Source organism: Nymphaea colorata, chromosome 9 (genome assembly GCF_008831285.2).
Source record: "Nymphaea colorata isolate Beijing-Zhang1983 chromosome 9, ASM883128v2, whole genome shotgun sequence".
Classification (NCBI taxonomy): Eukaryota; Viridiplantae; Streptophyta; class Magnoliopsida; order Nymphaeales; family Nymphaeaceae; genus Nymphaea; species Nymphaea colorata.
In genome coordinates this window covers 4,086,791-4,100,420 of record NC_045146.1, presented here as the reverse complement: position 1 = coordinate 4,100,420, position 13,630 = coordinate 4,086,791, and the positions used below count along the sequence as shown (strand labels likewise).

Below are 13,630 nucleotides of genomic sequence, written 5' to 3'. Positions count from 1 at the left end.
TGCTTATTGCTGCTGTATTTCTTGTCATTTCGATTGTCCAGTACTGAGAAAATTTTGCACTGTTTTGGTTTTAACATTTCCTTTTCATAATTTTTCCGGTGCATGCAAGTTGAACATTTATGCAACTACTGCAGATTTCTTCAGCCATGTTCTTTTTACGTGGGAAGGCTTATGAAGCTTTAGAGAACCGTGCTCAAGCTCTTCTTTGGTGCGGACTGCAATTTTCTTTTCACATGTCCATCATTTGGGTACAACCATTGGTCAACAATTTAAAGTCCACATCATCTGCATAATAGCTGGCTATCAACAGCTTCTCATCTTTCTATATTCCTTTCCTTTAGGCTTTGCGCATGGCCTGGTTTCTGTTATTAAAAGCATCTATATAACTTCTTCTGTAAATGAATGAATTTCCGTTGAAAGAGATTTTCAAGAAAAAGCCATATTCGTATTTCTATCTATATTTCTCCTACCTCTCTTTAAAATTTCATTGAGCTCAGTCACAGAGGGCTTTTTGTCAGTAAAAATGTTCTTTTGAAGTATTCATTAGGGACTGAAGGCCTGCTGCATAGTTTCCTAAAAGAAGACTAGCTTCCTGTTGTAAAACAGTCAAAAAAGTAAAAGGGGTGAAACTTTGAATGCCAAGACCTTTATATTCTCATGAACCTTCTTGTATATATTTTCCTGCTTATATTTCTCCTCCGTGTTTGGCCGAAGTTCCCTCCTATTATACTCTCATCCTCATTACTTCTCACTTCTCATGTACTTCCACAAGACAGTTTTGACATCTGGCCTGTAAATTTCCGGTTTTTCTGTAATCATCATATTTATCAAGTCTAAAAATGATAATTTCGTCCATGTTTTCTCTTTTCTGATTGTGTGCAGATGAGACATAATGATTTTAATGCATCAAATATAAAAAATATTTTGAAAATATACAAATATTATCTGGAAATTAGAGGAAAGCAATATTATTGGTAGTAAATGATCACCAGAAAAGAGATCTCATGATATGTTGTTATAATGTCACAATGTTTTCCCTCCTTAAAATTCTTTTTTTAATTGTATAGATTAGGTGTATATTTTCCAGTTTTTGTTTTGTTTTTCCTTTTTTAAAGTTCAAGGAACTTTTGTGAATGTTTTGTCAATAACTTTGTGAGAAACTTAGGCACAGCTTATGATTTCTAATATACATTTTTTATTGTTCTTCATGCTTTTTTCGTTTTGATTTTCCTAACTTTGAGAGAAACAAGCTTCTAAACTTCCAAAACAAAATTCTCTGAGAAAGTGCAAGAACAATATTTCTTATTATGTTTGAATATGACTAAGTATACAGCTAATGTGTGTTCCTTGTTTCAATATGTGCAGGTACAAAGCTGCTATCAAGGCAGATCCTTACTGTTATGAGGTAAGGATACTTATCTCACTTTTATTTGGGCTGTGATTTATGTGTGGAGGTTAATACAAAAGCAGTCAGCATGTTGTTTGAGAAGTGTCTTTAAGGTTGTTATTTCTTGTGCCATCTTTGCATTTCAATTGCAAGGCATTTATTCAATGAAAATATGATAATATAAAAGTGTGCCCGGTCAACCTGGTCAATGCCATGGCAATAAGCTAGTTTGCCTATTAAATTCATGGTCTGCTGCTAAAATTATAAGTGTTATATTTCCATTTTCTTTCGCAGTCATCTAAATTTTTCAATTGCCTATTTCAGGCTCTGGAATGTTTGGTAGATAACCATATGCTTACATGTGATGAAGGTAAAATCATAAAATCATAATTCCATTCTTGAATGAATAGTTTCGCTTTTTTTGCTGTATAGTTTGCGTTCCTTTTGAGGTTCAATTTACCATAAGCCTCAATAACTTACCTGATTTTGGGCATTGTTCAGAGAAAGTTCTGCTTTCAACTCTCCAATTTGCTCCTGGAGATGGTTGGTTGTCTGCCTTTTATTCCTGTTTAATTAAAAAGGTATTGTTAGAAATTATGGGAAATCAAAATTAGATGCATCTTATGGTGTGCCTCGTTTTTGTTTTCTGTGTTTCTTGATTCTCTTTTTAATTTGTTATATTTTGTGATTTGTAGTATGAGAAAGAAAATGTTGTTGAGGAGAAGTTTGCAGAGCTTGAAAGAGAGCACTATGATCCATGCTCCATGGATGTCTCCTTTGCTCATACCCTGAAAGATAATACAGACCTTTTAACTTGCAAAGCTGACTATTATCATCAGTGTGGAGACTACCAGAAATGTTTTGATATGACCACTATGTAAGACAGGACAGAACTATTTTTTTCAATCTTTTTTTTTCACTGAATATTTGTTGACTTTTTTATATTTTTAATTCTATTGACTCTCTGTCCTCATTTAGGCTTCTTGAAAGGGATCCTTTTCATATTAAATGTACTTTAGTACATTTAGCAGCAGCAATGGAACTTGGCAAGTCTAATGAGCTTTACATTATGGCATGCAATTTGGTGAAAGATTACCCTCAAAAGTGAGTACGGGTACGAAATCATGTCTGTACATGGTGTGATATTTCATAGAAAGCAGGCATGTTTGACCATTATCATTGCTGATTCTTCAATCATCAATGCGAATGATGTTGGGTCAAAAGACTCAAAACTAGTAATTTGATTGCTTTTTAAACTTGCTCCTTATACATCACCTGCATTCTTAAGTTATATTAAGAAAATGGACACACACTTGCAACTCTGCATAATATGAATGTTTGTGTGGTTTATCTAAATTTTCTAAACAGGCATTGTGTTGATGGTGCTGAAATTTTAAGATATAACCTGTTATGAGAACAAAATTAACCAACTCTTTACTACAATTTCAATTTGAATCATGGAGTGCAGGAAAGGAATGTACCTTCATAATGTAAAGGGATACAAAATGGAGACATGTACTCTCATGAAATCGAGAGAAACAGACTTCTAGGAAATGTTGTGCATAACTTCTTGGTTAAGGTATTGTGGTCATTATATTGAGCCTTTCATTCTTCAGCTCACCTCGCAGTTTCAGTGCAGAAAAGAAACTCTAGCTTCCTCACAGATTGCCCATATCTCTAGTATTTTTGAAAATATCCTTTACTTTTTTTGCCTTTTGGACCATATATTAACAAGATACTTCAATATTTGTAAAATGTTGTAGGATGAAAAATATTGCAACATTATCCCAAGAAACATTATGCATACATGCATGCACAAAATACACGTGTGTATTTGTGAGAGAGAAAGAGAGGGAGAGTGAATATGTTCATGTATGTATTTATGTATATATGTGCATGCATGTTTAAGTGTCTTTATCATTTGTATTTCTCCTATATTTGGAGAACTATTCCATTTGTTTGTTTACATTATTCTGCGGCTGTTTACATTTGCTGTGAATCCACCGCTCATGTCTCGAGTTTGTACATGAATTTTAAAATTTCTGTAGCTTGGCTTACAGAAAGGATTACTTTTTAACCTTGTGAAAGTATGTAACTTTGCACAATATGAGTATTCCAGGCCTATATATATGCATGGCATCAATAAGTGTGTTTGTGCGCGTTACACACACACACACAACTCTTATTTGATTGATGTCATCCTTAATTTTATTACATAGCTAGTTTTTCGTTTGTTATGGCAGCATCCCTATCTTTAGTTTTGTTTTTCACTGCGCCTTCTCTTTTATCCCATTAAAATATTTGATAAATGTATCATGTGCAACAAATATATACTGATCCTCTGTGTGTGCATATGCATGGGGCAGCTGTTATCAGATGTGCGGCCTAATACACTACATTGGGACGTGTGTGTGAAGGGCTGAATTCCTCATTTCAGTTGGAGGAGTCCAGCCCTGAGGGACGTCCAGTCCATTACATAGACAGTTGAGAGGAAATAAGGAGAAAATGTGAGACATTTTCGTCATCTAGAACTAATTCACACTTTTTTCTCCTTGTTTCTCCCAAGCATCCATCATGATGGATCCGACAGCCCTCATGAGTGAGCTGGGTCACTTTGGATAGCCAGAGTCACCATTCACTCACTTATATATATATATGTATATATATATATATGTATTACAGAATTGACTTTTTTCTTTTAGGTGTCAGGCATGTAGAGATTGGGACTATAAATTGGCCAAACTTATACATATTTGTTTTTTCTACTCTTACCTCTAGTTTGTTGCAAGCATACCAGCATGCATGCATGTGTGATGCATACGAGGCTACCAGCACACATTCATGTGTAAACTTTTCTACCTCTGGTGTGTTGTGACATCATGTAAGTTGTAGGGTTTTGTGCTGTGCGCTGTAATTTTTATCCAATTTATATGTGAGAATTTTTTACAAGGCTTTGCTCGACTTTCTGTTCTCTTTTATTGTACTAGAGAACAATGGTAATAATAAACTTGTTTTTCCAGAAATTGAAATCTTGTGTTTTTTTTCTTTTTGGTTTTCTTCCTTTTCTCTTTTAGGGCACTATCATGGTTTGCAGTTGGTTGCTACTACTACTGTATCAAGAAGTTTGATCAATCACGTCGATATTTCTGGTATGTTACTCTCATTTAAATGATTGGGGACTTCTGTTTGCTTATATTGGACCAAGTTTTAGTTATTAGAAATTTGCAATTCAACCTGCATATTTTTTGAAACATTCTGTGTACATGGGTAGATGTCATGTCACTTTGCTTAGCTGACCCTCCTATGAGGAACTTCTGCAAATCTTTTGGATTTTTTTTGCATGTTGTAAAGATGCTTGTGAGGACAACTGCATTTCTATTTTTTGATCAACCTGTTGGTCTATGTTGTTAAGGTGCCGCATAGGCACACAGTTAGGCAACACCTATGTGCAACTCATTGCATATGTCCAGCACTCTTTATTGTAAAGTGGCATGCGCCTTGGCTCACACCTAGTTGCGCCTATATGGGACTAGGTGTGTCTGCGGCTAGTCCATGGAAGTTGAAGAGATACTCATCTATCTCAGTGGGGTTCTTGAAGAGTCTTTAATAAGGGCTAAATAGTGTTGGAGACTGGTGTGATGTTAATGTTTTAAGTTATGGAAGCCAAAGAGATATCTTCTATTCTTCCTTCAACATGAAAATGGTTATTTAAACAAGTAGAGGACCCATATTCATTCACGTCAACTTCATTTAAACAATGATTCAGATGATGATGAACTTGCATCTTCTTCTTCATATGACTGATGACTAGGCCCCTTTTGTTATGATTTATGAATTGAAATGAACATTTGAGTCTAGGAACTTATCGTATTCATTTTCAATTTATTGAATTTTAAATGATATAAACTTTACATTTTGTCTTCAACAGACAAGTATAATATAAATCATATAATATTGTTGGTTAAAGGAGTTTGTAACTTTTTACTTAGTTTAGTATTGCACGCAAATCTTTTATACTAATAATGGGGATTATTTTAACTTTCTATTGGTGCTGCATGTAACAAGCAAAAGCTTCATATGGAGTTTTATGTGTTGGGCATGGATGCATGGATGTGGATAAAAGAAAAATAGAAAACCTTATCGCTGCCTTCATGAGTTCCTTTTTTCCTCCCACCATGCAGCCACTGGCTCTCTTCAGTTAGATTAGTATCCCTCCTCCTTTTTCTATTTTCTTCTTCTTCCTCGTCTTTTTTGTTTTTTTTCCGCATCCCCTCCATTTTCCTTCTCCTCGTCCTTCCCATTGTAGACACTAGGGGAGTCCCATTATAGCCATTGCCATCTTGCCTTATTGGCTGGTGTGCTGTTAATGTATAAGTTGTGGAAGCCAAAGAGATTGTCCTCCACTCTTCCTTCAAAGTGAAAATGGTTGTTTAAGCAAATAGAAAGTCCATATTTCATTCGCGTCAACTTCATTTAGATGATGCTTCAAATGACAATGGACTTGCATCTTCTTCATATCACTAATCACTAGGCCCCTTTTGTTATGATCTATGAACTGAAGTGAACATTTGAGTCTAGAAACTTATTGCAATCTTCAGTTTTTAAAATTTTAAATGATATATTACATATTGTCTTCAGCATACAAGTATAGTAGAAATCATATAGTATTGATTGTTATGGATTGTTGTTATTATATCACTATTAGTTATTATATAACTTAATACTTAATTAATAACTTAAATATATAGTTAGTTGTTTTCCACACTTTTTAACATATATATTGACTTATATATGACAATTTGATATATTATATAATATAAATTATATAATATTGACTGTATGTAATGCATAGTTGCATACAGACATTCACGACATTCACACCTTGACCTTTTTACCTAAGTTGCATGGGTGCACCAAATAGTTGGCGCACCCACACCCGCATTGGTGCGGGTGCAGCCCGACACGGTGTCAAATGAGTTTTGGCTGTTCCTGAAAATGTTTTGGCCAAGTTTTGTTTTCATTGATATATTGATTCAAGGTAACCTTGATAAAAAAAGTTTAAAAAAATAGACAAATAAAATTATTTATATAACAAATAAAATAACATATATATGTATATAATATATGTATACATATATATATTTATATGCTCTCGTCACACCTGCACCCAATTATTTTTGAAACTTGCCGCATCCTGCACCGGCACCTGCACCAGCACCCTCACCCTGCACCCATGTGACATAGCTTTTTACCCCCAATTTTTTTTTTTAATATAACACGTCGAGGTGCGATGACACAACAATTAGAAAGGAGCTATGCAAATCAAAATGACAATGAGACAAACATTCCATTATGTAACAAAATCAGTTCATACAAGATGATTTTACATTTATCAATAACACACGACAAAAATGCCCCAGAACCAAAACATCGATGTCTAACAAAAACAAGACATCAATGAAGCCAAAACGTAAAGCGCTGACATGACTATAAACCCAAAATCTTCCCAATAGTATGTGAGCGGAGCCATCTGATCAATCTGCTGTCATGAGTTCGCCAAAACCTAAAAAAGATTAATAATAGAAGGCTTAGCTTTTGCAGTATGACGACAAACCAGACAGATCCCTAACCCTCTAAGGTAAAGACTCAAATCTAGAGTCTAATATATAACAACATATTACTATGATAACATGATAAGCACATGCAGTCACATAACTTGTCATGGTAGTCCCTCACATATTCCACAACATGCAAGGACCACTCAGTGACCACAATTAATACACTTAATGGTCACATTCACTTCATTTACATTCATTTTATTTACATTCGATTCAGTGAATTGATGACTCCTGTGTAATGTAATGCATATCGTATGATACGCACACGTATCATACGATATGTATGCATATCGTATGATACGTATCGTATAGGTTTAGAAAACCTATATGGTACGCTTACGATACACGATATGTTCGTGTATTGTAAGCGTATCCCGTATCGTATGATTGCGTTATGTTTTTGTAGAAACACGAAAAATAGGAAAATCAATACGATGAACACGATGTAACGTGGAAAAACCCTCAACAAGAGGGAAAAAACCACAGATGAGGAGGAACTGATGCACACTAGCAACAAGACTCTCTCTCTTAAGATTTCATTCACTCCCAAAAATTAGGGTTACCAAGATACAAGTAGAGTCTCAACAGGCTTAAACAGGAGCACACACTGGACCGGGTCCAGACCCAGACCCGTACATTAAAACACGTCAACACTTCCCCTCAAGTTGGGCATACATATCAAACATGCCCAACTTGGATACATTTCTCTCAAATGAAGTTGAAGACAAGGCTTTGATCAGGACATCAGCAGTTTGGTCTTCAGATCTCATATAAGGAAGTACACGTTCTTTAGCATCAATTCTTTCTCGAATGAAATGCCGGTCAATCTCAACATGCTTTGTTCTATCATGAAGCATAAGGTTGTTGGCCAAGTTGATTGCTGACTTGTTGTCACAATACATCTTCATTGGTTCTTCAACTTTTATACCAATATCAGTCAACAATACTTTCAGCCACAAAAGCTCAGAAACTCCCATAGCAACAACTCTGTATTCTGCTTCAGCACTAGAACGAGAACAAACGTCTTGCCTCTTATTTCTCTACACTATGAGATTCCCTCCCAAATAAATACAATAGCCAGAGGTGGACCTCCTAGTGTCAATACAGCCTGCCCAGTCTGCATATGAGTAACCTTCAATCCCAAGAGCGTCTTGCTTAACATACAGGAGACCTTTGCCAGGATTCCTCTTCAAGTAGCATAAGATTCTGTCGACAGCCTTCAAGTGATTATCCGTGGGAGCATGCATGAACTGACTCATCACATTCACAGCAAAGGTAATATCAGGTCTAGTGAGAGTAAGATAAATCAACTTCCCTACAAGACATTGATATCTTCTTTTGGCCTCTTCACAGAGAGGCTCCCCATCTCTAAGACTTAGCTTATGGCTAGCATCTAGAGGAGTAGAAGCTGGTCTACACCCCAGTTTCCCGGTCTCCTTTAACAAATCTAGAGTGTACTTCCATTGATTTAGCACGAGGCTAGTACCAGACTTAACAATTTCAATGCCAAGGAAATATTTCAACTTACCAAGGTCCTTGAGATCAAACTCGATCGCCAACAGTTTCTTTAACTTAATTATTTCATCTTCATCATCACCTGTAACAATCATATCATCAACATATACCAACAAAATAGTAACCTTATGCTCATTTTTCTTCACAAAGAGTGTATGATCTCCATTCCCTTGATGGTATCCACATTGTCTCATGACAAGTCTAAGTCATTCAAACCATGCTCGAGGAGATTGCTTGAGCCCATATAAAGCTTTCCTTAGCTTGCAACATTTTCCAGGTTCCTCATATCCTGGAGGCATACACATATATACTTCCTCTTCAAGGTCTCCATTGAGAAAAGCGTTCTTGACATCAAGTTGGTATATCTTCCACTCCTTCATCACAGCTAAGGAGATAATGACTCTAACAGTCTTCATCTTCGCAACAGGAGAAAATGTCTCCAAGTACTCAATCCCATATTTCTGACTAAACCCCTTGGCCACAAGACGAACTTTGTATCTTTCAACACTTCCATCTGGTTTGTACTTGATGGTGTAGACCCACTTAGATCCAACCAAGTGAGCTGCCTCAGGAATCTTTACAACTTCCCATGTCATGTTTCTTCTCAGGGCTTCCATCTCTTCTTGCATTGCATAAATCCACTTGGGATCACTCTGAGCCTCAGCAACATTCTTGGGAATCATAGCCAAAGAAAGAGAAGATACAAAACATTTGTAGTCCTTGCTCAGTCTAGAATATGAAACAAAGTTACCAATAGGATGTTGAGTACATGACCTGACACCCTTTCGCAGCGCGATGGGAAGCTCTTCACTTGCAGCAATAGTTTGACTCTCTTCTTCAACAGGTTGTTTCTGAGCACGACTTGGGTCATCTAGGGAAGGACTAACTGGATTGGGAGTAGAATTCTCACCACCTGTCATCTCATCTGTACAGACCAATGTTATCTGTATCGTACGATACAGACGCGTATGGTACGATACGTATCGTATAGGTCAAGAAAACCTATATGATACATGTTTGAAACACGATACGCGTTCGTATCGTACGCATATCGCCCGTATCGTGCAATACGGGGGCCGTATCGTACGATACGGGCGATACACCCCCGTATCGTACGATACGGGAGAAAACACATATTTCTTTATTTTTTAAAAGTTTAAACACTCCTCCCCCTCTCTCTTCTTGTATTTAAAGACTCCAATAGACGTAGGAGGGAGAGATTTTGCCCATTTTCATAAAAAATAACCAATGATTCATCAATTTGGGAGATATTATCGTTGAATCAGGAAAGATGATAACTATATGTTTTGAACTTATAAAATTGTGATGTAATCTAAGTCCTAAAACTCCAAGTCCTAAGACTCTAAGTCCTAAGATTCTATAAAATTTTCAAGTTTAAAATCGTGATGGATGCTTATATGTTATTCTTGAAGATTTGATTTCTTATTTTTGAATGTGTCGTTGATACACATGAATGTTCCTTATGTATGATGATCTTTTTTATATTTGAATACATTTTTCTTAATTTCTGATTTTTTGTTCATTTTTTTCAGATTTTTCTCTATTTTTTATGATTTTTAAATATTTTTTAAAATTAAAAAATTAATTTTACGATACGCTACGCTATGTTTGCGATACGTTACGATACGGCATATAGGTTGGCCCGAACGATACGCGATACGCTACGCCTTTTATAACATTGGTACAAACTCTTCGCCTATAGTAAACTTGCCCAAACAGACGATTGCATTCCTCTTCTGCGCCAGTAGAACACTCTCCATTTTTCTCCTGTTCAAGCACCTCAATAGAAGGACCAACAGATTCACGCCTGTAGTCCAAAAAATCTGTAAACTGAATTTCCTGACTTGGAGAATATTGAGAATACTCTTCCTTTGACATAGAGTTCTCCCCTTGAAGAGGATTCTCACCAAAATAGGAAGCATGTTCAAGGAAAGTGACATTTTTGGTAACATAGGCATGACCAGTGGAAGGGTCCCGACACTTGTACCCTTTTTGAGTGGGAGAATAACCTAGAAATATGCCCTTAATAGACCTTGGATCAAGTTTTTTAATGTGCGGGCTATGATTGTGAATAAAGCAAACACAACCAAAAACTCTGGGTGAAAGAGAGAAAGGTTCATGACTCCCCGGTAACATAGAGTAAGGTGTCTGCCCATTCAACACATGACTAGGCAAACGATTTATAAGATACGCACTGGTCAACACAGCATCCCCCCAATACCTTTTTGGAACATGACGTTGAAAAAGAAGAGCCCAAGTCATATTCAATAACTGACGATTCTTTCGTTCAACAACTCCATTTTGAGGAGGAGTATAACTACAGGAAGTCTCATGAACAATTCCCTTTTTTTGAAAGAAGCTATCAACAGACTGACACATATACTCACGAGCATTGTCAGATCGAAAGGTCTTAACAGATGCTCCATATTGAGTTTCTACATGAGCAATGAAAGTCTCTATGACAGTAGGAACTTCACTACGGACTTTCAACAAGTAGACAATCGTCAAGAACAATCATCAAGGTGATAAAATACTGAAAACCATGACAAGAAGGAATCCCTGAAGGCCCCCACACATCAGAATGAATCATGGCAAATACCTCATTAGACCGATGGCTAGACAAAGGGTATGAAGCTCTAACATGTTTGGCCAGGTGACAGACATCACAGGACACCATGGTCATGTCTAACCTGGAACACAAATCATGAAACAACTGTCTAAGAAGTCCAAAAGGCAGGTGTCCAAGGCACTCATGCCGCCGGAGAATCCACTGAAGGGAGTCATCTCTGTTCTTCGTTGCTTGGCTAACTGTCGTCATAAGAGCCTGAGCAATACACATAAGTAAACGATATAACCCGTCAGAAGCCAGACCAATCCCAATCCTCTTCTCTGTCACCAAGTCCTGCATAACACAGCGATCAGCAGAAAAGATAAGTTCGCAATTCAACTCTTTCGTGATCTTGCTAACCGACAAGAGGTTCAAGGGAAGATGGGGAACATGTAGAGCATTGTGGACTAAGAACTTGTTTAAAAGTGAGAGACTCCCTTTTCCAGCCACAGAGATAGATGAACCATTGGCAAGAGAAACACGTTCCTTTCCAGACGAAAACTTATACCCATGAAAGACCTTAGGATCGCCGGTCATGTGGTGAGTAGCACCACTGTCGATGATCCACTCGCCCATACGAGAATCCGCCATCACGTCGATAGAACACCCAAATTTCTTCCTGAACGATGCTGGTGGCGCAGAATGAGAGAGGCTGCAGACGCTTGGGATGACAGCCAGATGACGTAGCTGATGATCCAAGGCCTGAGAGCACTGGGACCGTTGGGAGAAGTCCTCATACGCAACTCAGCTTCAGGCCTGACGGAGAGGGCTTCACTTGAAAAATCATATAAAATCGTAGACACCTCCAAAAATTCTGAAATTTGGACCACCGCAAGAGCACGAGCCAAGGAGTGGACGCTCCAAATTTGGGCTGAATCCGAGGAGTCTACACTTAGGACGTTGAGCCTTGCAGTCGCGGGTTGCCTGTAGCCTGCTTCAGGAAGACGCCGTCGATTTTCGCCAGATTCCATTCGTCGCCTCCAGAAACGCCATCTCTGGTCCGATCGACGTTAAACTTGGTGGAGAGGATCACCTGGATGTTGAGAATTGAATGGCACCGGAATCATCAAAATCCAATGGTTTGATCGCCGGAAAAGTCACCGGAAACAGGGACTGGTTGGCGGTCAAGCAGAACAGTGTCTGATCAACCTTATTGAGCTCGAATCTCACTCAATACTGCCCCAATTGACACGATTCCACTTCCCTTCGACAGATTGGTTTGTTGGGAAGCGATCAGAGTCAACACCCCCGAAAGTTATAGCCGATTGAGCCCTCGATTGAAGCTCGGACAAAAACAAGCTTAGTGAAACCTGTTAAAACTGAGTATACAGAATATGGCACGATCGTCTTCAAACAGCCCTCAAATCGGTTCTCCTTCGATCAAATCCGCTGGTAGGTCATCCACAAGTCGATGGTGAAGGAGCTCGCACAACAAACCGACAAGAGTCGACGGTGTCCACCGGAACTTCACGGCGGCAGACGATCACCACTCAAACGGTGATCCAATACGATCACAAACAAGAAACTCAGAACCAGGTGGAGGAGCAGAGGGCAGCTTTGGGCAACAGCAATCTCCGACGTCGGTCTGGAGAGGGAAACGATCTCAACCGATGCAGCCGGGCGACGGTGGTAGTGGCGGCGGCAACGTCAGCGGCGGAACAAGAGCAGCGAGTGATGGGAAGGTCAGGGCCAGAACTTCACGACCGCGAAGAAAATTCCCAAACTCGTTGGCTCTGATACCATGTAGAAACACGAAAAATAGGAAAAAGAATACGATGAACACGATGTAACGTGGAAAAACCCTCAATAAGAGGGAAAAAACCACAGATGAGGAAGAACTGGTGCACACTAGCAACCAGACTCTCTCTCTCTTAAGATTTCATTCACTCCCAAAAATTAGGGTTACCAAGATACAAGTAGAGTCTCAACATGCCTAAACAGGAGCACACACTGGACCGGGTCTAGACCCAGACCCGTACATTAAAACACGTCAACAGTTTTAAAGTTTAAACATTCGTCTCTCTTTCTCTTCTTGTTTCTAACGACTCCAAGAGACGTGGGAGGGAGAGATTTTGCCCATTTTCATCAAAAATCTCTAAGGATTCATTGATTTGGGACAACCTACTAGCTGGTGAAGAAGCTTTCTCGTAGTGGGAACAGTGGGAAGCTTGGAGAAAGAGGGTTTTTTGATTTCTAACACCAAGACAGTAAAAATTATTCATTTTCACCACTGAATCATTCATTTCTCTTATTTCCTACAGTTAATCGTAGGTTTTTACTTGTTTTGTAAAAATATAATGTCGGACCCTGCATGGCAGTGGTGTACAAGGGTGAATCCCAAAGATAGGTTAAAAGGTACGTGTAATTTTTATAAGCAAATCATATCAGGTGAGATCTCTTGCTTTAAACACCATATAGATAGTAGACACAATGATGCGGTTCAATGCACTGACTCCCAAGAGAACCCATTGCCACCCTATG

General features: G+C 38.2%; 1 protein-coding gene across 1 annotated transcript in view; it reads left to right on the top strand.

Moving 5' to 3' along the window:
• The window catches only part of LOC116259983 (anaphase-promoting complex subunit 6), a 35,677-nt gene that overhangs the window by 1,979 nt on the left and 20,068 nt on the right, over positions 1–13,630 (top strand). Inside the window, exons 3-9 of the mRNA XM_031638030.2 lie at positions 135–208; positions 1,366–1,405; positions 1,712–1,757; positions 1,889–1,968; positions 2,083–2,264; positions 2,366–2,491; positions 4,462–4,536. Coding sequence (XP_031493890.1) covers positions 135–208; positions 1,366–1,405; positions 1,712–1,757; positions 1,889–1,968; positions 2,083–2,264; positions 2,366–2,491; positions 4,462–4,536 — 623 coding nt within the window. The remainder of the gene's footprint in view (positions 1–134; positions 209–1,365; positions 1,406–1,711; positions 1,758–1,888; positions 1,969–2,082; positions 2,265–2,365; positions 2,492–4,461; positions 4,537–13,630) is intronic.